The sequence below is a fragment of the Ornithorhynchus anatinus genome, chromosome 6 (assembly GCF_004115215.2).
Source record: "Ornithorhynchus anatinus isolate Pmale09 chromosome 6, mOrnAna1.pri.v4, whole genome shotgun sequence".
NCBI lineage: Eukaryota > Metazoa > Chordata > Mammalia > Monotremata > Ornithorhynchidae > Ornithorhynchus > Ornithorhynchus anatinus.
In genome coordinates, this window is record NC_041733.1 from 19309836 (window position 1) to 19334540 (window position 24705).

At 45.2% G+C, this 24705-nt stretch overlaps 2 protein-coding genes across 2 annotated transcripts in view; one reads left to right on the top strand and one right to left on the bottom strand.

Annotated features, from left to right (window-relative positions):
• Window positions 1-1156: 1156 nt before the first annotated feature.
• Window positions 1157-24616, bottom strand: TKTL1 (transketolase like 1). Its single transcript, XM_029067362.2, has 14 exons — window positions 24437-24616; window positions 16874-16991; window positions 16277-16390; window positions 15160-15257; window positions 14850-15041; window positions 14635-14762; window positions 13072-13265; window positions 12696-12860; window positions 12227-12383; window positions 11461-11591; window positions 9389-9472; window positions 6102-6198; window positions 3229-3348; window positions 1157-2266 (listed from the first exon to the last, which is right to left on the bottom strand). Exons 1-14 carry the CDS (start codon window positions 24541-24543, stop codon window positions 2094-2096), a joined length of 1878 nt encoding a protein of 625 aa, XP_028923195.1. The 5' UTR covers window positions 24544-24616; the 3' UTR covers window positions 1157-2093.
• The window catches only part of TEX28 (testis expressed 28), a 52169-nt gene continuing 28976 nt past the window's right edge, over window positions 1513-24705 (top strand). Inside the window, exons 1-2 of the mRNA XM_029067363.2 lie at window positions 1513-1600; window positions 18406-18462. The gene's annotated coding sequence lies outside the window, so the exon portion shown is untranslated. The remainder of the gene's footprint in view (window positions 1601-18405; window positions 18463-24705) is intronic.

The following is a 24705-nucleotide window of genomic DNA, read 5'->3' on the forward strand; positions in this document are numbered from 1 at the left end:
CTCCGCACACGGTAAGCACTCAGTGCTGGGGAAGCAGCATGGCACAGTGGATAAGGACCGGCCTGGGAGTCAGAAGGTCATGGATTCTAATTCTGACTCTCATACTTGTCTGCTGTGTGACTTTGGGCAACTCACTTCCCTTCTCTGTGCCCAGGGATTGAGACTGTGAGCCCCACATGGGAAAGGGACTGTGTCCAACCTGATTTTCTTGTATCCACCCCAGCGCTTAGTACAGTGCCTGGCACATAGTGAGCACTTAACAAATACCACAATTATTAATACAATTGAATTAATGGGTCTACCAACTGTACTGTATTGTACTCTTCCAAGCACCTTGGGCTCAGCCCTCAGCAAGTGCGCCGTACCACTGATTGGAAGACAAACCCTGACTTGATAATCTCAATATGTAATTCTGATCTAGTCACCTCAGCTCATTCTACAATGATTTACACTCATTGTCCATTTGTGGTCAACCAGTTATATCCCTTCAAGTGCCCCTTCGCCCCTCAAGGATCCTGTGGGCTTAATTACTAACGATGCTTCTATCCATCTCCTCTGGTGGGCATAAAGCAAGTATTCTTCCAGGCAAGCATGTGGTGCTCTTTCATTTCCAAGAGGAAGCAGATTAACTACAGTGCCATTTGCAGCACGCAGGCTGCCAAATGTGTTCTAAAGGCTGCATCAAGTGACATTTGCCGAAGTGCCCATCCGCTGCAAAGTTATACAAAATAGAAAGGCTCGAAGAGCCAGCTCCTCACTGTTCCTTCAGGGTACTTGTAAAAAGTGACTAAGTACACTCAGTTCTGCTGAGTGGATTTTCACAGCACATATGGGGTAGAATGCAGAATTGGGGAAAATTCTCACAACAAAGAGTGTGTTGAAAATGGTAAAGCCAATGTCTTGAAGGGACCAAATCACAGTGAGTAACTATGGCAAGTTTTCCTTAACACTGGATTCCGGAAGAATGCTATCTGTTATAGAGAAAGTGGGTGGCTGGGACTTTGGCTTTACTTGAAAGATATGGAAACAGGAGGCCAAAGTTCCCAAAGGAGAATTTGGCCCAATGATTTGGAGCATCATGTGCTACGGTCAATTAATCACCTCCAACTGGAACTGTGTACCAATTAGGTCAGGAGTAATAAATGATGTCAACACGTTATAGGCACATTAGTTTATGTTTACCTTGAACCAAGGCTACAAATAAGAGTTACTGGAAAGTTTCAATCTCTGAATTATTAAACATATGTAAATAGTCACAGCAAAAACAAACACGAAATTATGATTTATTTTGGCAGAGTCGATTTCTTTTGCTCCTCACTGTATTATAATGAATTTAGAAGATTTAGCTTGGTCATTTTTTTACAATGAAAGCCTTGAGAACAACTATGAAATTGTCCACAAAACACTATTATTAGCAAACAAGAACTAATTGTTATCTCTTTCCTTACACATACAGAAGGAACACGGGAGGGAGCGCAGTGTATTACACAAACTCTCACCCCTGCTCCATGGCCCCAATATATTAAAACCTGAAAGACAAAGCAAACCTTGGAGGAATGACAGAGGCGACTGCTTAAAGTTAGGATCCAGGAAGCTACAGGTAAGACAAAATGACGTGTCAGTCTGGAATGGGGAGATAAATACTACAGTGTTTTCCAAACTTTGGGGGTTCATATAAATATTTTATGGGTGAGTGCAAATGCTAAACCTTCCATTAAACAGAACTGAAATTGTAAGGGGAGTTTGAGCCTCCCTTTCCCCCCAGAGACAGGTCATTTCTCAAATCTATCAACAAGTTTATTTAGCACAGTTATACTGCATTTGCTGTGAGGTTTCTTAGACTAAGAGCAGGTTCTGTACAGTAATGGAATTTCATCCAGACAATTTTATGGACCCAAAGAGATAGCAGCATTTCTAAGCATAGTCGCATTTTAACAGGAGACCAGGAGCTGCTAAATGGAAATGAAAGTGTTACCTATCCTTAAATAAACGAGTGAGAGGTAATTTAAAGTGATGAATTCACAAATTAGGGCATCAAACAACATAAAGATGCCAACAATATAAGGCCAAAGCAAACACTTTTGTTTTAGCAATTAATTGGCAAAAGTAGATTTCACAGCAGCGGTGATACATTTGGCACTGATACCAAACATGTCCAACAACTCGGTAGGTTTTCCACTTCGGGGTACTCCTGACACTGCCAGCTGATGAACAAGAATACCAGGTTCCCCTGAAACCGCAGCAGACACAGCCTCACCAATTCCACCTACAAAGAGAAGAGTTACCAATGAAAAAGAGCCTCGAGAAATGCTACCTACTTCTGTCTCCCTCTCAAGTTTCTGATCGAGGGATTCCAGGAAACTTTTCAAACACTCAAAGATGAGTTTTCTGACTGTGATTAATGAAACCTTCGGATCTTGGATTATCGCTTAGTGTAAGGAATGGGCTGATTTAATCCTAGGTGGTAGATCTGAAGGGAAGTAGTCATTTTTGCTCAAATGTGATAGGCTCTTGAAAAATAATCTCATGAGGGTGGGGGGAGGGGCAAGGGAGAGGAAAGGGGAAATGATATTGTTAAGTAACAGTGAATTTGATGCTAATTCATATCCTGAAGATTAACCATCATGGCTACCACTTTTCAATACAAATTCCTAGGAAGAAATATGGCGTGGAGAAAACACAGGCCTGGTTCTAATCCCAGCTCTGCCACTTGCCTGCTGGGTTGACCTTGGGCAGTGCCTGTTTCCTCATCTGTCAAATGGAGATTCAATACCCATTCTTCCTCCTGCTTAGACTGGGAGCTCCTTATGGGACAGGGATTGTATCTGACCTGATTAATCTAAATCTACCCCGGGGCTTGACACACAATAAGTGTGTAACAAAAACAATTATTACTGTGATTATTATGTCTACCACTACTTCCAAATAGTTAAATTTGTAAAAATTCAAAGCAGTACAGCATTTCTGTATTGTACAGTAAGGCTGAGGCATTGGAAGGAAAGTATAGCAGTATCGTACCTTAACCGATGCTAAGAGCCCAAGGGCAAACACTTTTCCTTACTATTATTCTCGTGCCAGATTGTGGATTATGCAATATCCAGAACAGACTCGTGAGGTGGGAAAAGTATTCCCTAATGCTTCTGGATTATATCCAAACCATGCAATAAAATACTGTCGTTACAGCAAGACCACCAGGTTTCAAAGGATTAAGAGAGTTCAGCTACATACCCTCTCTGTAATGGTCCTCAACTGTAATAATACGTCCTCCTGTCGCCTTAGCACTGGTGATGATGGTGGTAGCATCCAGTGGTTTAATAGTGAATGGGTCAATCACCCGGATAGGGATTCCTGGAAGACGGAGAAAAGAGACCGTTAGATTATGGGCAGGGAACATGTCTGCTAATTTCTCATTCATTCATTCATTCAATAGTATTTATTGAGCGCTTACTATGTGCAGAGCACTGTACTAAGCGCTTGGGATGAACAAGTCGGCAACAGATAGAGACAGTCCCTGCCGTTTGACGGGCTTACAGTCTAATCGGGGGAGACGGACAGACAAGAACAATGGCACTAAACAGCGTCAAGGGGAAGAACATCTCGTAAAAACAATGGCAACTAAATAGAATCGAGGCGATGTACAATTCATTAACAAAATAAATAGGGTAACGAAAATATACACAGTTGAGCGGACAAGTACAGTGCTGTGGGGATGGGAAGGGAGAGGTGGAGGAGCAGAGGGAAAAGGGGAAAATGAGGCTTAAGCTGCGGAGAGGTAAAGGGGGGATGGCAGAGGGAGTAGAGGGGGAAGAGGAGCTCAGTCTGGGAACGCCTCTTGGAGGAGGTGATTTTTAAGTAAGGTTTTGAAGAGGGAAAGAGAATCAGTTTGGCGGAGGTGAGGAGGGAGGGCGTTCCAGGACCGCAGGAGGACGTGACCCAGGGGTCGACGGCGGGATAGGCGAGACCGAGGGACGGTGAGGAGGTGGGCGGCAGAGGAGCGGAGCGTGCGGGGTGGGCGGTAGAAAGAGAGAAGGGAGGAGAGGTAGGAAGGGGCAAGGTGATGGAGAGCCTTGAAGCCTAGAGTGAGTTTTTGTTTGGAGCGGAGGTCGATAGGCAACCACTGGAGTTGTTTAAGAAGGGGAGTGACATGCCCAGATCATTTCTGCAGGAAGATGAGCCGGCAGCGGAGTGAAGAATAGACCGGAGCGGGGCGAGAGAGGAGGAAGGGAGGTCAGAGAGAAGGCTGACACAGTAGTCAGCACGTTGAGAAGCAGCGTGGCTCAGTGGAAAGAGCCTGGGCTTTGGAGTCAGAGCTCATGAGTTCGAATCCCAGCTCTGCCACCTGTCAGCTGTGTGACTGTGGGCAAGTCACTTAACTTCTCTGTGCCTCAGTTACCTCATCTGTAAAATGAGGATGAAGACTGTGAGCCCTACGTGGGACAACCTGATTCCCCTGTGTCTACCCCAGCGCTTAGAACAGTGCTCTGCACATAGTAAGCGCTTAACAAATACCAACATTATTATTATTATTATTAGTCTAGCCGGGATATAACGAGAGCCCGTAATAGTAAGGTAGCCGTCTGGGTGGAGAGGAAAGGGCGGATCTTGGCGATATTGTAGAGGTGAAACCAGCAGGTCTTGGTAACGGATAGGATGTGTGGGGTGAACGAGAGGGACGAGTCAAGGATGACACCGAGATTGCGGGCCTGCGGGACGGGAAGGATGGTCGTGCCATCCACGGTGATAGAGAAGTCTGGGAGCGGACCGGGTTTGGGAGGGAAGATGAGGAGCTCAGTCTTGCTCATGTTGAGTTTTAGGTGGCGGGCCGACATCCAGGTGGAGACGTCCCGGAGGCAGGAGGAGATGCGAGCCTGAAGGGAGGGGGAGAGGACAGGGGCGGAGATGTAGATCTGCGTGTCATCTGCGTAGAGATGGTAGTCAAAGCCGTGAGAGCGGATGAGTTCACCGAGGGAGTGAGTGTAAATGGAGAACAGAAGAGGGCCAAGAACTGACCCTTGAGGAACTCCATCAGTTAAAGGATGGGAGGGGGAGGAGGCTCCAGCGTAGGAGACCGAGAATGATCGGCCAGAGAGGTAAGAGGAGAACCAGGAGAGGACAGAGTCCGTGAAGCCAAGGTGAGATAAGGTATGGAGGAGGAGGGGATGGTCGACAGTGTCAAAGGCAGCAGAGAGGTCAAGGAGGATCAGAATGGAGTAGGAGCCATTGGATTTGGCAAGAAGGAGGTCATGGGTGACCTTAGAGAGAGCAGTCTCGGTAGAGTGGAGGGGACGGAAGCCAGATTGGAGGGGGTCTAGGAGAGAATGGGAGTTAAGGAATTCTAGGCATCGATTGTAGACGACTCGTTCTAGGATTTTGGAAAGGAAGGGTAGTAGGGAGATAGGACGATAACTGGAGGGGGAAGTGGGGTCAAGAGCGGGTTTTTTTAGGATGGGGGAGACGTGGGCATGTTTGAAGGCATGTTTGAATTCTCTTGGATTGTACTATCCCAAGCACTTTGAACAGTGCTCTGTACATTGTAAGTGCTCGATAAATACCACTGATTGACTGATAAGGCAGATTCACAAGAGGAAATAATGGAAACTGGGCCTAGTGGAAAGAGCACGGTCCTAGGAGTCAGAGGCTAGCTCTGCCAATTGCTTGCTGTGTGACTGGGCAAGGTAAGTAACTTCTCTGTGCCTCAATTTTCCCATTTTCCCTCCTACTTAAACTGTCAATTTATTTTGCAACAGGGACTGTGTCCAACATAATTAAACTGTACCTATCCCAGTGCTTAGAACAGTGTTTGACACATAATAAGCACTTAGTGAATACCATAAAAACAACAGGCCTGTCCCACATGGGATCCACAGTCAAATAGGCTAGAGAACAGGTATTGAATCCCCATTTTACAGTTGAGGTAACTGAGGCACAGAAGTAAAGTGACTTTGTCCAAGCTCACACAGCAGACAGTGGTGGAGTCAAAATCAGAACTCAAGTCTTCCAGCTCCCAAGCCTGTACTTTAATCACTAGGCCATGCTGCTTTTGACCACAGATCTGCTGTACTATTTGCTAACTAACGTCACTCGTGGAATCAGTACATTACCTTCTTTGGATAGTTCATCAGCAGCTGCTAAAGCCTCATGCAGTGTCACTCCAGCTCCAATAACCGTGACTTTGTCCATGTCACTCTGACGGACAATCTGACCAAACAACCGAAAAGAAGATGATGATGATGATGGGTATTTTGAATTCAAGTTACAGCATACCTCTCCACCCAGCCCCAATCCTTTCACCCTACAAATGTGCGCCCAGTGAAAAAGTGGACAATGTGAATAAAGCATAACACGGTATTTCTTTACGGTTCTCTAGGTAAGACAAAGTGAGTTCAATTTTGCATTAGTTGGGTTAGCTCTGACAGGCTCAGACAAAGTAATATTTAAAAGAACTCTCATGCCATCTAGTGGAAAGTAGTGCCCGACTGTGGGAAACTGCTCCTTTATTGACAAGTTTACAATGTCAAGTAGATGGCTCAAAATGTTTCATTTTCCCTACGGCACAGTTACTATGCAGAATATATTTACTGCGATGCACTGTACTAAGCACTTGGGAGAGTACAGTAAGCGACAATCTAATGGGGAATGCAGTCAGACAAATTTACACATAGTGACAGCTGGAGAGAACAAAACGTCTACGTGTTAATACCAGATTACACTACAATCATAAATGCAAAGGGGTGCTGCAGGGTTGGCAAAACCTGAGGGGTTTGAAATAAATAAATATAAAACACCTCAGGGAGTGCTCCTGGAGGTCTAGGATGACACATGTGAAGGGGAGGGAATTAGAGAGAGGGCGTGAACGAAGGGTGAGAGATGAAGGACTCAAAAGTAAGGAACAGTGAGAAGGCAGATGGTTTGCTCAGAAAAATCAATGGTTTTTGAGTGCTTACTATGTTCACAGCACTGTACTAAGCGCTTGGGAGATTACAACAGAATCAGCAGACCTCTCCTGCCCCTAATGAGCTTATAGTTGAGAGGAGACAGACATTAATACGAATAATTTATGCTATAATTTATGCTGTCAGGGGTGTGGGATGCAGGGGGGAGCCAGCAAAAGAGACAGAGAAGGAGCAGTCAGAGAGAAAGAAGGAGAATCAAGAGAGAACAGTTCACTTAGAAGGCGAGAAGAACAGGAGCTAGGACATTCAGAGGGTAAAGACAACTTATAATAATAATGATGGCATTTGTTAAGCGTTTACTATGTGCCGAGCACTGTTCTTAGCACTGGAAGAATGAGATATATTCTCCTGTAGTCTTAGAGTCTGAAGAGGTGAGCTAAATTATAAAGATGAGTATTGGGGGTTGGGAGTGGGGCAAACACCAAATGTCCAAAGGACACAGATCCAAGTGCATACATGATGCAGAAGGGAGAGCGAGCCGAGGAAAAGAGGGCTTAAATAAGAGCAGGCCTCTTGGAGCAGATGTGACCTTATTAATGCTGCGGAAGATGTGGGGAAAGGGGTCAGGGTAGAGACAGACAAGATCGGGGCACAATGAGTAAGCTGGCACTAAGGAACACAGTATGTGGGCTGGGCTGTAGTAGATCAGTGAGGTGAAGTAGGAATGGGGTGAGCTGACTGAGTACTTTAAAGCCAACAATAAGGAGTTTCTGTTTGATGTGCAGATGGATGAGCAATGACTGGAGGTCCTTGAGGAGTAGAGAGACACGGACTGAATGTTTTTGTTAACAGATGATCCGTGCAGCAGAGTGAAGCATGGCCTCAAGTGGGGAAAGACAGGAGGCCGGGAGATCTGCGAGGTGGCAGATGCAGTAGTCAAGGTGGGATACGATAAGTGCTTGGATGGAGAGGAAAGGGCAGATTTTAGCACCATTGTTAAGGTAGAACTGACGTGATTTGGTGATAAACTGAATATGTGGATGGAATGAGCAAGATGAGTTGAGGACAACACCAAGGTTACGGGCTTGCGCGATAAGGGAGGATAATGATATTGTCTACAGTGATGGGAAAGATTCGGGGAGGACAGGGTTTGGGTGAGAAGATAAGGAGTTCAGTTTTGGAAAGATTTAATTTGAGGTGACGGCAGGACATCCAAGGAGAGATGTCCTGAAGCCAGGAGGAAATGTGAGATTGCAGGGAAGGAGAGAGGTCAGGGCTGGAGATGTAGATGTGGGAATCATTTGCATAGAGATGGTAAATGAAGCCATGGAAGCGAATGAGTTCTCCAAGGGAGTGAGGGTAGATGGAGGAATAAAAGGGCACCTAGAACTGAGCCTTAAGGGATATCCTACTGTCAGGGCGGGGGAGGCAGGGAAGGAGTCAGCAAGAGGCAGAAAAGGAGCAGTCAGAGAGACAGGAGGAGAATCACGAGAGAACGGTTCACTTAGAAGGCATGAAGAACAGGGCTAAGACATTCCGAGGGTAGAGTGAGCTGTTAAGTAAGAATGATACACATTGTCCTGTAGTCTCAGAGACTGAAGAGGTGAGCTAAAAATAAACACCTCTAGCTCAGAAAGAAGCTACAAAAATATGTTGAGAATGTCCAAATCCCATATCTGAACTGAGAGAGGGTCTTGGAAAGTATCAGGTAAATTACCCAGTTTACTGTGGTAAAAAAGGCTCCGTATTTACCATTTCTCCTTGCCCCAGGCTGGGTGGAAGCACCTCTCGTGTCCAAGCTAAGTGGCTTTAAACTTTTTCCAATAGGTTAAGCATTTATAGTTCGACCACGTGAGATACACAAAGTCTTTTTTTTTCCCTTTTAAATGATATCTATTAAGCACTTACTATGTGCTAGGCATTGTACTAAGCCCTGGGGTAGATACAAGCTAATCAGGTTGGTTGGACACAGTCCATGTCCCACAGGTGGCTCCTAGACTTTAATCATCATTTTACAGATGAAATAACTGAGGCCCAGAGTACTGATGTGACTTGCCCAAGGTCACACAGCAAATAAGTGGCAGTCGAGATTAGAACCCAGGTCCTGACTCCCAGGCCTGTGTGCTTTCCATTAGGCCATGCTACTTCCCTAGGTTTTGAAGGTCATTCTTTTTCCATGGGAGTTTGGAAAGTATAAAGAGGTCCAGCAGATGCCAAATGTCAATGGAATGCTTATGTGGGTAGCCCTACTCCTGCTCTCCCTGGTATTTGCAAGCACCCTTGCTTCCGCCCACAGCTTCCACCAACATTACAAAGGCTTTTATCTTTTGGTTCAGAGCAGTAGTTGTTGCAGGATTGGAAAAAAAGGGAGAGGAAATGGAAGTGTGCTTTGGGATGGCCCAAAAGCCAGAATGATCCCCCAGGCAGTTGTTCATTTTGCCCAAATATTCAATCAGCTTTCCAAGTGATGAGCTACAGAAATCCTGCTTTCTTACCTTGGCCTGTCCAATCTCAAAGGTTTCCTGTGGGGAGTAAAGAACTGCCGTATCTGGCCTGCTGGTTCGAATGAAGCACATTCCCTAAGAAGAAAAATGAAAACCAGAATCACATTTCTGAAATCAAAATTATCCAGCATGCGTATGTCCATGTTTTTTAAGCCCTTTGCATATTTGGAAGCCTGTATTGTAAACTGAATTGGCAAGCAACAAGCACCTCAAAACCTGAAAAATTGATTTATCAATCCAGATGCCCTTCTATACTGGACAAGAAGCATAGCTGGAATTCTTTTTTGGATGCAGTTTCATATGCCCATTTGAAAAACTGTGGGTGAGTCTAGTAGAGTTAAAAGTCACTTATACTCTACACACTCCATGAAGCAGCATGGCGTAGTGGATAGAGCACGGGCCTGGGAGTCAGAAGGTCATGAGTTCTAATCCCGGCTCTACCATTTTGTCTGCTGTGTGACCTTGGGCAAGTCACTTCACTTCTCTGGGCCTCAATTGCCTCATCTGTAAAAGGGGGATTGAGACTGTGAGCCCCAGGAGGGACAGCGACTCTGTCCAACCCAATTTACTTGTACCCACTCCAGGGCTTAGTACAATGCCTGGCACACAGTAAGCACTTTAAAACACATGCTTGATGCTTGGGGATGAAGACTGTGAGCCCCACGTGGGACAACTTGATTACCTCATATCTATCCCAGTGCTTACAACAGTGCTTGGCACATAGTAAGTACTTAACGATTACCAACATTATTATTATTGTCAGTCTTCTTTGAACATACACTTCTCAGAAGAGGGAATATTTTGGGGAATTACCAAAAAAAAAATAGTGCCAGCCTAATTAAAAAAAGAGGAAAAAAATAGTTTGTTTTTTAAGAAAATGAATTTTTCCAGCAAGCATTTAGGAATTTGGTATATTCTATTTAAATTACTATTAAGAATGACTAACCTAATTCCATTTAGACATTCACTTCATGTATGGGGAAAAGGAACGATGAGGTTCTAGCAGAGGAAACAGGTGAACTGTCTGAAAGTGGCCTTTGAAGCTACCTATTTAGTCATGGGTAATAGTGAAGACATCTCAGCAGGGCTAAAAGTGCATGCCCCCTTTAATCTCTCCAGTCTGTCAGTGTTGACTGCTGAGCAACCTACTGTGTAAAGAGTGTACCAGAATCAAAAGTCCCTCAGGGGGCTTCAATCTAATGGAAGAGATAAGCAGACAGAAATTATTATTTATAGAGGGAGCAGGAGGAAGAAGATACAATGGATCATATCTAGCAAGAGTGTGAGGATGAAATAGCTGTGTGAAGATGAAATACCTGAATAAATTTCATTCATTCAATTGAATTTTTTGAGCACTTATGGTATGCTCGGCACTGTACTAAGCAATTGGGAGAGTACAATACAACAACAAATTCACTGCCCACAACCAGCTTACAACCTTGGGGTAAAGGGGAGACAGACATTTATATTTAATGTATAACTGATGGAACATACACAAGTAAACGCTAAGGCTAGGTGGTTGCAGGGCTAATGTGATTTGGAGGCATTGGATCACTGGAGAAAGTGGGATTTTAGAAGTACTTTAAATTTGGGGAGAACTGCTGTCTGGTGGATTTGAATGACAGGACTGGGGGCTGGGGGGGCATTCTAGGTGCACGTGAGGGGGTGTTTGGGAGTGAGGTCAGTGCAAGAGGGACTGGAAGAAGAACGGTCAAGAGTGATAGGCTAGCAAGTGTGCTCCAGAGGAATGAGGAACGTGAGCAGGTATGTAAGATGGTGGAGACCTTTGAAGTCAATGGTACGGGGTTCTGGCTTGATGCGGAGGGAGTAGGTGGTCACTGAGGTTTTTAGCGAGTGGAGAGATGTGTTTTACACAGCAGTATAAAGCACAGACTGAAACAAGAAGAGGCCCTGGTCCTCTCCGTAATGATCAGGATCGATTCCACCAAGTAAATTATACGCACCCACCTTGGAATACCATTTTATACATAAGCGCTCAAATGTTTTTCTAAGCATTTGATGATTTGCCCCAACTGGCCTCAACAGTACTTCTTGAAATATACCTTGGTATTGGCGGCCAGAGTAACCGCGTGCTCCGTAGAGACGGCATCACTAGGATAGAAGATTGTGCAGTCAGGAACTGTTCGGAACATGGCTAGATCCTCCAGGGCCATTTGAGAGGGCCCATCTTCGCCTGAAAAAGCAATTAAGAAGAGTCTGCCTTAACAGGGAGGTGATCATTAAAATATCTGCCGCACTCCTAACTTTCCCTCAACTTTAGCCTTTTTGCCACTAGAATGGAAAGCGAGGTGAAAGAGAGTTCGGCCCCAGCACTATTAAAGAAGTATTGACTGCTTATCACTCGCCTCAAGACGGGATTGGGGACTGGAGGGAAATGGCAAAGATACATCTAGAATCACTTGCTTCAGAAGAATGGGGGCCACCAATTTGCAAGGCTGAACTGGTGCCACAAAAAATCAATTGTATTTATTGAGCTGAGTGTGCAGTACACTGTACTAAGCACTTGGGAGAGTACAATGTAATGGAGTTGGAAGTCATGTTCCCTGCCCACGAAGAGCTTGCAGTCTAGAGGGGAAAACAGACAATAAAACCCAGACAGCACAGTGAAATATGGACTTGAGGCAGGGAGGTCAGCGAGGAGGCTGATGCAATAGAATAATACTTTATGCTCTACCCATGATATGTGGAACTGCCACACATCCTGTTATTTAGGAGTTTGATTTAAAGGCCGGCTGAATTCAGAGTTTAGTGTGGGAGGTGGGGGGAAGAAGGCTGCAAAATACTGAACAGCTTTAAGATCACACATACCAATGGAGACGCCACTGTGGGAGCCACAGAGGTTGATGTTGGTCTGAGAGATAGCCCCCATCCGAATGTGATCAAAGGCTCTGGTCAAGAAAGCAGCGAAGGTGCTAGCAAAAGCAATGGTCCGGTCACGGGTGGCACACCCCAGTGCCACGCTGACCTGCGATACAACAACATCCATCAGACTTAGTTGCCATTGTTTTTACGAGATGTTCTTCCCCTTGACGCTGTTTAGTGCCATTGTTCTTGTCTGTCCGTCTCCCCCGATTAGACTGTAAGCCCGTCAAACGGCAGGGACTGTCTCTATCTGTTGCTGACTTGTTCATCCCAAGCGCTTAGTACAGTGCTCTGCACATAGTAAGCGCTCAATAAATACTATTGAATGAACCTGCACCGCTAGCCAAAGCGTTTCCTGTAAATGTCCCATTCATTGTTGGGCTTGGCCAGAAGTGGAGAGAGCCCGGGCACTCACCATGTTCTGCTCAGCAATAAAGCACTCGATGAAGCGGTTGGGGTGCTCCTTCCTGAATAAGTCAGAAAAGGTGGAGTTTTTCGTGTCACCGTCCAGGGCAACCACTCGGTTATTTGCGTGACCCAGTTTAGCCAGGGCCAGGCCGTATGCTTTCCGTGTAGCTACCTGGAAGAAAGAAGCGGGTTCTGAGTCATAAAAGAAACAAAAAGGTTAAAATTTGGAATTGCTCCAAAATACTCAAGAGTGGGGAAGTGTAAAAAGCCACACTGCACAAAAATTCATGATTGTCCACAGTTAGCTTTCAGCATGGGGGGGAAGGGAGTGGGAAGGAAAGATACTTTTGGTACATAGTTTTAAGCAGTTCATTTTTGCCTACCTTGTCACCAATTTTGTAATTTGGTGGAGAGGACATCTTTACATTGGCAACACTGATCTGAGGTGCATCTTCTGTAGGCGGCTTGGGAGACAGATTCGTATTAGTTTGAATCTGGCTCTGGATTGTATTGATGATGGATTCTACCTTGTCCTTTGGCATAGGCTTTCCATGCCAATTATCTGCATTCTCAACACCTGGGGGTGGGGAGGGGGGAAGAGAAATTTTGCATAGATAAATCACACTATATTTCAGCTTTCAGAACTAAAATGCCTCAGAAAATTCAGGTGTCAAGGCTAGAAATTTCAAGCAATGGTACCTTGTCTATTTTAGCTCATGGAATCTCTCATACTTAAATCTAAGGGTTGGCTAGAGCTTATTCAGAAATTTCTAGCTGCCTGTGGGAACAGAAGGGGGTGGGAAAAGGGTTTTCTTGAGCAACAATACCATGAATTTTCTACAATTCTCCAGCCACTAAATCTTTCCTATCACCTCTCACTTTATCTTAACATCCTCATGAGCTAGGGAGTATCAGATTAAGATAATAAGACACAAAAAAATACACTGATTTCCCCCAAGGTGACACAGCAAGTCAGTGACAGAGCTGAGGATAGAACCCAAGTCTCCCGATTCCCAGCCCCAAGCTCTATTAGGCCACACTGCCATGTGGTCTGACAATTTTAACTTTGATGGAAAGCTCACTTCACTCACTAGGTCTTTGGCTGGCTTTATCATCCCACATGACTGACTTTTAGGGATTAGGGAGCGCGCATGATCCTGTACAAATCACTAGCACTCTCTCCCATTTTGTATGGTACTTGTTAAGCGCTTACTATGTTTCAGGCACCATATTAAGTACTGGGGTAGATATAGCTAATCAGGCTGGACATTGAGCAAGTTCCACATGGGGCTCACAGTCGTACTCCCCGTTTTACAGATAAGGCAACTGAGGCAGAGAGAAGTGAAGTGACTGGCCCAAGTCAATTCCTCTGCCAGTTGTAGGTCCTGAAGTCTTCCCCTACCCAGGCTGAGTGAAGTTCAGCCATCATTTGTGACAGGAGACTCTTATATCAAAGTCCAATTGTCATTATTTTATCAAGTACGACACAGATTTACTAACCTTTCGCCCACGTCTTGCCTCTGGCCCGGAATGCACTCTCTCTTCATATCCAACTGATGACTCTCCCCACCTTCAAAGTCTTATTTGAAGGCGTATCTCCAAGAGGCCTTCCCTGAGTAAGCCCTTATTTATTCTTCTACCTCTCTCTTCTGCACTGCCCTTCACCTTTATTCATCCCTCCCTCAGCCCCACAACACTTATGTACATATCAATAACTTATTTTTACTAATGTCTGTCTCCCCCTCTAGATTGTAAGCTCATCGTGGGCAGGGAACGTCTACCAACTTTCTTATATTGCACTCTTCCAAGCACTTACTACAGAGTGCCATAAGTCACAATTGGCCCTGTTAACGAATTCTATAGACCCTGGCTACCAACATGTAAGACTACCAAGATCAGAGCCTAGCTATCTTCGGTTTCTTCTGTTGGAGACAAAAATCACTCACCCTCGATGCCTCTGCCTTTGAAGGTCTTGGCAATAATGGCAGAGGGCTTATCCTTCACCTGAGCAGCCTGCCACAGAGCATGACACAGCTCTTCCACATCATGTCCATCCACAACATAGGTGTTCCACCTATCAACAGGAAAACACCAGATTAGCAAAGGCTCGCAATTTGGGTAAGAAAGCCAATGAGTTATGAAATTAAAAAACAGCATTTACCCAAAGGCCTCACAACGCTTCTGATAAACATCAGTGTTGTGCTGCAAAGGAGCTGCTTCACTCTGTCCCAATCGGTTCACGTCAAAGATTGCCACCAGATTGTCCAACTTGTAATGCGAAGCAAAGGCCAGGGCTTCCCAGACGGAGCCTTCTGAGGATTCTCCATCTCCCAGCAGGCAGAACACCCGGTAACTAGAACCAAACCAACACAGGCCACTCTTAAGATGCACTGATTTTGGAAGCCAGAGGCAGCTAGATAGTGACTGCCCACCAGGAAAGCAAACAGGTAAGATGCTTCCAGAAATTTTACCTGGCCTTGTCAAAGTATTTGCCGGTGTAAGCCATCCCACAAGCAGCTCCCAGGCCCTGTCCTAGAGAGCCAGTGGCTACATCAACAAACGCTAATCTCTGTTAGAGTGGAAGGGACAAAGAGAACAACAAAAAGAGAGATTCAACATCAACTGTCACATCACCCTAAAGTCCTCCATCAACTTAACTACTGTTCAGATTCATCTTCTGCAACATCCGACTTACTAAAAATGGGTTGTGAAAGCCAAAATACAGGCAATCCTACCTATAGATGTTACAAAAAGCCTCTGAAGTTCAACAGAGCATTAAATTAAATCTTGACAATACAAGACTTACTATGTCATTCTGAAGACTTGAAGTAGGCTCTGAAATTCATATTCTTATTTACCTACTTTGCCTAATACTGCAAAAGGAAACGCTTGAACTGGAGAAGACAGGATGAGAAGCAAAAAGGTCCATCTAACCTTCACTGAGGGCAGGTATTTTCTGAAAGAAAATGCTGATACTCCAGTGGCCTAAATATTTGGAATGGGTGTGGCTGGCCATTATGAGTTTTACACCCATGCCATTTATGTCTAAGCATAAAGATGCTTTGTCCCTAGATTTACCATAACAATCCTTTCGATTTTTAACAGGATTTCAAGTCAGTGTTAGGATTCCTAATCGGAATATGGAGATATCAGGGATTCCATCATCACCCCTCCCTTTCCACATTGATGATCAGTAGACAATGCAAAATAAGGTTAGAAAAATGCAGTCTAAAGTCTGCACACCCCCAGGCTTACAATATTTATTTTCCATGTGATAACTCAAATCTATGAGCTTAGGGTCAGTTCTCCCTAGAGGGTCTGAAGTTCCCTTTACTATTTCAAGCATGAGAGGTTGAACCTCTTCATTCTATTGCAATTTCACCTGTATTTCTTATTTCCCCCATCTTTCAGGTAGATTTTTACCCCCTCATGCCCTCTCCGGGGGGAGCAGTTTTAAAGAATTTGCTGCTGGTACCCTCCATTTTATTCCTAGCCCAATTTCTTCTCTCCCCTCATGATCATTCAGCCTGGGGTTCCTTTCTATGCCCCCCAGCCTCCCATCAGTGCCTTGGCACCCCAAACACTTACAGGAGTAGGGTGCCCTTCCAAGTCACAGTCAATCTTCCTCAAATTCAGGAGGTCAGATTCCTTGACATAACCAGCCTCGGCCCAAGCGGCATACAGGATCGGCGCAGCGTGACCCTGGCAGAAGGAGAGATTTCAGTTCCAACCATCATTTACGCTTTGTCAACAAAGACTAACCTGAGTCTAAACGCAAGACCAGCCACCATGCAACGGCACTGGGAAGCAGTTGATCAGTCATTATTTATTGTTTACTGGGCAGAATACTGTCCTAACCAACTGGGAGGATATAAGGCAACAACATGTTCCCTGCCCACTGGGAGCTTCAATTTAGAGGGGTGGACAGATGATAACTTTCAAAAGACAGAGAGACCTGTTCCAGAAGTTCTTCTACTTCAGATGACTTGGAAGCAGATCTTATGAATGTGGGCTGGGGAGGGGAAATCAAGCACACCAAAAAGGATATATTGCAGGATCTTTTATTTCTTGCTATCCTCTGATCTTAAACAGGTGACAGGAGGAGTTAAGATTTGAACTGATACTGCCCAGGAAAACAAAAAGCCACTGGATATCATAAAAAGTCATTCATAAATAAGCTCTCACCTTTGACAGGACAAAACGGTCATTGTTTGGATTTCCTGGATCAGCCACTTTATATTTCATGGTTTGGAAGAAGAGCACAGACATGATCTCGGCAGCACTACAGCATGATGTAGGATGACTGGAAAAAAAGGCCAAATGCTGAACTTTAAATTTTTAGATAATGCTATCCAGTGGAGGTTCTTCTGACAGCTGCTGACCCACCTTCAAAGAAACATTTTTCAACCCTTAACTGACATAGATCCCTGTCCAGGATGAATTTAGCCAGAGAGCAGCTATCGAGAGCCACTCCCTGAAAGGCCAGTAACAAACACAGGACAGCACAAAATGATGGTGACTCCTATGTAGAGCTAAAGTGACTGGACCAAACAAGCCAATCACTATGGCCACATTCATTCTGCACAAGCCAGTAGCCTTCAAGCTGTGACAGAATTCTTTCATATCAATCAATGGTATTTATTGAGCACCGAGCGTTGTACTAAGCATTTGGGAAGTACAACAGTTGGAAGGGTTGATTCCTGCCCAAAAGGATCTTACAGATTACAGGGGAAGACAGACATTAAAACAGATTAAAGAGAGGGGAAGTAGTAAAGTATAAGAATATTTACTTAAGTACTGTGGGGCTCGGGTGAGTATCAAAGTGCTTAAGGCGTACAGAGCCAAGTGCATAGTTGATGTAGACAAGAAGGAAGACGGGGGAAGAGAAAGCTTAGTCTGGGAAGACCTTTGGGAGGAGATGTGATTGTACGAGGGTTTTGAAGGTGGGGATAGTGGTGGGCTGTTGAATATGAAGAGGGAGTTCTGGGTCCAAGGGATAAGGCGGGCAAGGGATCAGTGGCAAGTTAGATGAGACTGAGGTACAGAGAGTGGGTTGGTGTTAAAGGAGCAGAGTATGTGTTAGACTGTAGTAGATCAGCAAGGTTAGGTAGGAGGGAGAGCTGACCGAATGCCTAAAAGCTGATGGTGAGGAGTTTGATGTGGAGGTGGATGGACAACAATCAACCATTGGAACTATCAACCATTCACAGTGCTTGAGCGCTCCATTATAACACATCTGGACACAACTCATTTAATAAGCAGCTTCACCAGGATCCTGTCTTGTAGGCAAAATTAACCTCTTTCAGGAGAGTGTGCACCTGAATATTTTGAAGATAAATAAGCACTGGTCCTCTTGTTATAGTATGAAATTGCAGTTTATGAATAGCATGGAATTGCTCTCCTCCTGAAAAACAACCTTCATTTAAAGAGGCAGCTTTTCCTCCAAGTGGGGGAAAAAAACAGCTTCTCCAATGAGTCAGCAGCCCCATCTTCAGCAGCTATTATGAAAGACAGTCTTGGTCTACTGAACCAGAAATCAATCAATCAATGGTATTTACTGAGCAATTACTATGTGCTGAGTACTGAGTGCTTGGGAGACTACAGCACAACAGAGTTGGTAGACAGGTTCCCTGCCCATAATGAGCTTATACTCTAGAGACCATAAAGCCAGAGAACCTTGATTCTAGACTGACTCCCTCTCTACCTTCTTAACTCAGGTTTCGGAGCTCGGCTCACCATCGTTCCTACCTGAAGGACAGGATTTTGAGAAAGCGGTGAGCATGATTAGATGCAGCTGCTCAAATCTCCCCCCCTCCCCAAAATTTAAATTATTCTGGACATTTTTACAATGCTATTTTGGATCAATACAACTTCTCCAGGACCTGCAAAACTGCTCCTCTTCATGTTAGCAATTCCAGTCCTTATACCTCTCATTGTCTGCTATGCTACAATCATGGGACAGGATCTGGGGTCCCGATCCAATGATTTTATGTCTGTCCTAGCACTCGGCACAGAACTGGACACCATATTATGATGGTATATATTAAAGTCAGTGGGGTTTTGGCTACCAACTCACTCAAATACCACTGATTATCACTCTCAGGAAATACCGTGTGCACCTTCTCTGGGGAAAGAGCTGGATTAGACCCCATTAAATAAACCCTAAAAGTTTACACCTTTATACAACAGAATCATAAATTTTTAATCTAGTTTCAGATGATAAACCTGAAAAGTTCTCTTCCTCCTATACTCAAGACCTCAAATACTGGTGGAATGCCAGTGTTTCCATTTCTCTTATGCTGTATGACAGAGGGTCATCTGTGATCGGAAGGTGGGAGTAAGAGAAAATGGTCTCCTAAATAGCCTGGGCAAAAGACAGCTCAGAGAATCACATGGGTGGTGGATAGAGTGAATAGAACAGGACAATTAAAAAGGAATTTTGTGATCTTTTAAAAGCAAATCCAACCGAGTGAGATGAAACAGTTTATAGGTGAAATATGCCTAGGGAAAGGTAATTAAAAGAGGGAAATGGGAATGTTGCAAATGGAAATTTAAATCATCCTAGACTACATGGAAAGAGTGAAACTCACTGTCCAAACAGACCACTAACTTTTCAGTTTTATCTTTATGAACTCTTTTCCAAGTCCCGATTCTTTCCATTTTCCTAAGGGCCCCAGAAAGAAAGTCACCGGAAGGGCACAGACGACCCAGGGCAGAGAACCTCTGCTGTAAATTGCTCAGAGGAAGGATGGCAGGGCATGTGTTTGTGGTGGGGAGTGTATTTGGGGGGAGAAGGAACATGGATGAATTTCACCATGCTCAGCTAAAGCTCCCATCCCACTCCCCTCCCACCTGCCCACCCCCAAAATCCCTAAGCATTCAGAAAAGCCCATTAACCACCAAGGGGAGCGAGTTTAGGATGCTGGTCCAAAATGGAGGGGGGAATCTAGAGGAGCAGGACCCAGGAAGAACTGGGGTTCTGTCACCTCAGGAAGATACTACAAGGCCAAGTCCCCTCCCTTGGGAGCGAGACCCATTTTCCCTAGGTGAAAAATACAATATACAGCAAAATATAGAGAAGTCATGGCCTAGTGGAAAGAGCACAGTCCTTGGGCAGGTTACTTCACTGGGCCTCAGTTTTCTTAACTGTAAAATGAGGATTAAAACTGTGTCTAGCCCAATTATCTTGTATCTGCCACTTGTCTGCTGTGTGATTTGGGCAAGTCACTTAAATTCTCTATGCCTCAGTTACCTCATCTGTAAAATGGGGATTAAGATTGTATTGGATTAAGATTAAGATGTGGGACAGGAACTGGGTCCAAACTGACTTGCTTGTATCCACCCCAGCGCTTAGTACAGTACCTGGCATATAGTAAGTGCTTAACAAATAAACTATTCCCCCAGTGCTTAGTACAGTGCCTGGCACATAGTTGCCATTTAACACAGACCATTAAAAAAGAAAAAAATAATGGAGCAATGCAGCACCCTAGGGTGATGAGGTTCAACGGGACCCAGGAGAGAGAGCAGGAGGTAGTGGAGAGAAAGAGCTTGTGCATAACAGGATACTCATAGAGAACAGTTTAAAATTTTGGTGTGGGAGTGTGTGGGAAAGACTGCTGTGGTCTGTGGGCCTCACTGTGAAGCCTGCAGCTTCCTGAAACGTGCACTTACTGGATGGCAAATTGATCTACTGAGCCACAATCTATAATTAACTGCCTGCTGCATCTGAGTGTTGGGGACAGCTAAGACTCTACCAAGCATTGACTGAAAATGTTTGCTTGGATATATGGCAATTAGCTGGACATTCAGTTAGAAATGCAGCCTCTTCTCTCCCACCGTGGATACTCGAGCTGAAAGGGTTCTCTTCCTCCTAAATTCAAGCCTTCAAATGCATAGACCGGAATCAGTGGCATTTATTGAGCAGTTACTAGGTGCAGAACACTGTAGTAAGTGCTTGGGAGAGCACAATGATAACAGAATTAGCAGACATGTTCCCTAGCCATAAAAGGCTTACAGTCTAGGGGAGTGCCAGAGTTTCCATTTTTCTTATGCTGTATGACAGAGGCCTGAAGGGACAGGACAGAGAATCACATGTCATTTAGCAATGACACCGTAAGTCACTTTGAAAACACAAAAAACTCCACCCCCCTAAAGAAAGAAAATAACCCATTCACAAATAATCCCCCTTCATCCCAAAAACATGATGTTCAGTCTGCAGAGGAAAACAAAAATACAGTACACTGATTTTTAACAAATATGGTTCAGACCAATGTCAAACAAATCACATCCTCTAAGGCTCTGCAGGTGTCAGGTTTCAAAAAGAAAATCTTTGGGATTTCGTATGCCAATCAATGCTCGGGGGGGGGGATTGAATATTATATTATTATTATACTTGGGGGATAAAGCATGGAAGTCTGAGGACCTGGGTTCTAATCCCAACTCCTTACTTTTTAAAAAATATATATATATATTTAAACACTTACTATGTACCATGTACTGTTTTAAGTACTGGGGTAGATATAAGTTAATCAGGAAGGATATGGTTCCTGTTCCACATGGAGCTCACAGTCTAAGAGGGAGAACAAGTCACTAGCCTACTACGGGACTCTGGAAAAGCACTGTGGTCCAGTGGATAGACTGCCAGCCTGGGAATCAGAAGGACCTGGGTTCTAATCCTGGCTCTGTCACTTGTCTGCTATGGGATCTTGAGCAAGTCACTTCTCTGCACCTCAGTTACCTGATCTGTTAAGTGGGGATTAAGACTGTGTGACGCATGTAGGACATGGACTTTGTCCAACCTGATTAGCTTGTATCTACCCCAGCATTTAATATAGTGCCTGGCACATATTACGCACTTAAATACCATTTTTAAAAAGTCACTTATCTTCTCCATGCCTCAGGTTCCTCAACCACAATATGGGGATTCAATAATATGTTCTTCCTCCTATTTAGACTGTGAGCCCCATGTGGGACAGGGACTGTATCCAGCCTGGTTAACTTGTATTTACTCCAGAGCTCAGCACAGTGCTTGACACATAGTAAGTCCTTAAAATTCCAAAAAACCCCCACAGTAGTGGGGATCAGACCTATCACTTTAATTGTCAGCAAAATATTTCTGTGTATGAAGTTTACTACCCCTTTCCTCACTATTCCTGAATGTGAAGATATTCAGTTGTCACATTACCTGCACTGTGAGCCTCTTTCCCATTTCTTTTTTCAAATACCTATTTGTTAATGACTGGATTCCCTTTAACCTTAGCCCAGCCCCTGCAAACCTCTAAGCTGGTTGTGGACAGGGAATGTGTCCGTTTATTTTATACTGTACTCTCCTGTGCTTAGTACAATGCTCGGTACACAGTAAGTGCTCAATAAATTCACTTGACTGATTGACCCCAGGGGCAGGTACCTTATCTAATTCCCAGCTGTATATTTTCTCCCAGTGCTTAGAACTATGCTCTGACTACTGTTCCTGGGCTGTATTGGCTTGACATAATTTTGTAGACTAGTTCCCAAAGTGGAAAAAAAAAAAATAGGCCTCAGTAACTACAAGTTGCCTTTATAATTTTCCTCATATCAGCCTAAGCGTTTATGGAGCATTTACAACGTGCATAATGCTGTAGGAGGCTGAGAAAACTGCTTTAAAAGGCACCTCCTGCTCGGGAGCCGAACGATGGCCTTACATAAGTCCATTTCATTCTCACCTTGTGTGACCCTGGGTGACAAGTAGCAACCCATGGCCAAGATGAGGCTCGTACAAAAAGTTCCTTTTCTCAGCCAACGGTGCACACCTCTCTGGTGTGCAATCATTCAATCTTATTTACTGAGTACTTACTGTGTGCAGCACTGTATTAAGCACTTTGGAGAATAAACTACAACAATATAACAGGCACATTCCCTGCCCAGAACGATCTTATAGTCTAGAGGGAGAAAAGCAGGGCCCAAGGAAGCTGCCATGCTTCACCTTGCGCACACAGTGATCTGGAAAGCAACCCAAGGAGAGCAGGTTAAAGTTCACCCTGGTTATCTAAAATGGCTTCGCCTGATTCAATGCTCCATGAATCAGGCACTTCGTAGAGTGCTCTGCACACAGTAAGTGCTCAATAAATACAATTAACTGACTGACCCAAGGGGCAGGGACCTTATCTAATTCCCAGCTATATATTTTCCTGAGTCCTGGTCTGGGGTTACTGCCCAGGGGGTGGTAGGCTGTCTATCCTGCAAATGAATGAGCGCAGCTATTCATATGTTCCTTTCCATGTTCTCCTCCCTGGAATGCAGGCATTCTCCCTCCTCACTGCCAGATGGCCAGGGGAGGGATCCAGGCTGAACAAGCCTCCTCTCTGGCCATTCATTCATTCAGTGATATTCACTGAGCGCTTACTGGTGCAAAGTACTGTACTAAATGCTTGGTATAATTCGAGCCCCTTCTGTGTTGGCGGGGGAATCCGGCCAAGCCAGGAACCGCGTGCAACTTCCTGCGCTCTCCACTTTCAGGTCCTCTGCAGAAGGGAAAAAGCGGGGAAAAATGGGGAGGGGAGTACAGTACTTTGCACGCTTGTAAGCACTCAATACATTCGGTCGAATGAATGACTGAATTGAGAAGCAGCGTGGCTTGGTGGCAAGCGCACGGGCTTGGGAGTCAAAGGACCTGGGTTGTACTCCCGGCTTCGCTACTTGTCTGCTGTGTGACCTTGGGCAAACCACTTCACTTCTCTGTGCCACAGTTACCTCATCTGTAAAATGGAGGTTAAGACTGTGAGCCCCACGTGGGAACATCTGATTACCTTGTATCTACCCCAGCAGAAAACAGTGCTTGGCATGTTGTAAGCGCTTAAATTCCATTATTATTGTTATCATTGCCTGGGTCAAGCCACTTCACTTCTCTGTGCCACGGTTACCTCATCTGCAAAATGGGGACTAAGCCTGTGAGCCCCACGTGGAACAACCTGATCACCTTGTATCTACCCCTGCGCTTTGAACAGTGCTTGGGACAGAGTAAGGGCTTAACAAACCATCATTATTATTACGATGATAAATGAAATAACAGACGCCCTGCTGCTTAAGGAGGGCGTTGGGCGACGACGGGCCTAGGGACTCGTTGTGGGCAGGGAACGTGCCTACCAATTGTTAGATCGGGCTCTCCCAAGCGCTTAGTAGAGGGCTCCGCACCCAATGCGCGCTCAATAAAAGTCACTAAGACTGAATAATAATGTTGGTATTTGTTAAGCGCTCACTATGTGCCCAGCACTGTTCTAAGCGCTGGGTATTTGTTGAGCACTATGTTCCCAGCACTGTTTTAAACGCTGGGTATTTGTTGAGCACTATGTGCCCAGCACTGTTCTAAGCGCTGGGTATTTGTTGAGCGCTATGTGCCCAGCACTGTTCTAAGAGCTGGGTATTTGTTGAGCGCTATGTGCCCAGCACTGTTCTAAGCGCTGGGTATTTGTTGAGCGCTATGTGCCCAGCACTGTTCTAAGCGCTGGGTATTTATTGAGCGCTTACCATATGCCAAGCACTGTTCTAAGCGCTGGGTATTTGTCGAGCGCTTACCATGTGCCCAGCACTGTTCTAAGCGCTGGGTATTTGTCGAGCGCTTACCATGTGCCCAGCACTGCTCTAAGCGCTGGAGTAGATGGCAAGATAATCAGGTTGTCTCTCTAGGGGCCTCCCAGGAAGCGTCCGAGCCGTGCCCCGGCCAGGCCCCCCGGGGCACCCCAGCAGGGAAGGAGGAGGAGGCGTCGGCCTTACCCTGAATTGGAGGCGCACGTGGCCTTAATGGAGTGGATCCGCAGGCGGTTAGCGGCGTCCCGCAGGGCCTGCAGGGTCTTCTCCTCGGGCTTGGGGTAGCTGGCCATGATGCTGCTGCACCTTTCAACGCTGCTGCACCTTCCAATGCTGCTGCTGCTGCTGCTGCTGCTGCTGCTGCTGCTGCTGCTGCTGCTGCTGCTGCTGCTGCAGCCGCTGGCGCCTGCGCAGTGGCGAGGTGGCCGCGTGCCCACGCCCCGGCGCGCGCCCGG

Coding starts and splice junctions, on each gene's coding strand:
- TKTL1 (XM_029067362.2), bottom strand. CDS start 24,543: ATGGCCAGCTACCCCAAGCCCGAGGAGAAGACCCTGCAGGCCCTGCGG. Junction 15,258..16,276: donor TGGAAGGGCACCCTACTCCT/GTAAGTGTTTGG, acceptor CCACTCTAACAG/AGATTAGCGTTTGTTGATGT. Junction 12,861..13,071: donor ATTACAAAATTGGTGACAAG/GTAGGCAAAAAT, acceptor TCTTTCTTCCAG/GTAGCTACACGGAAAGCATA.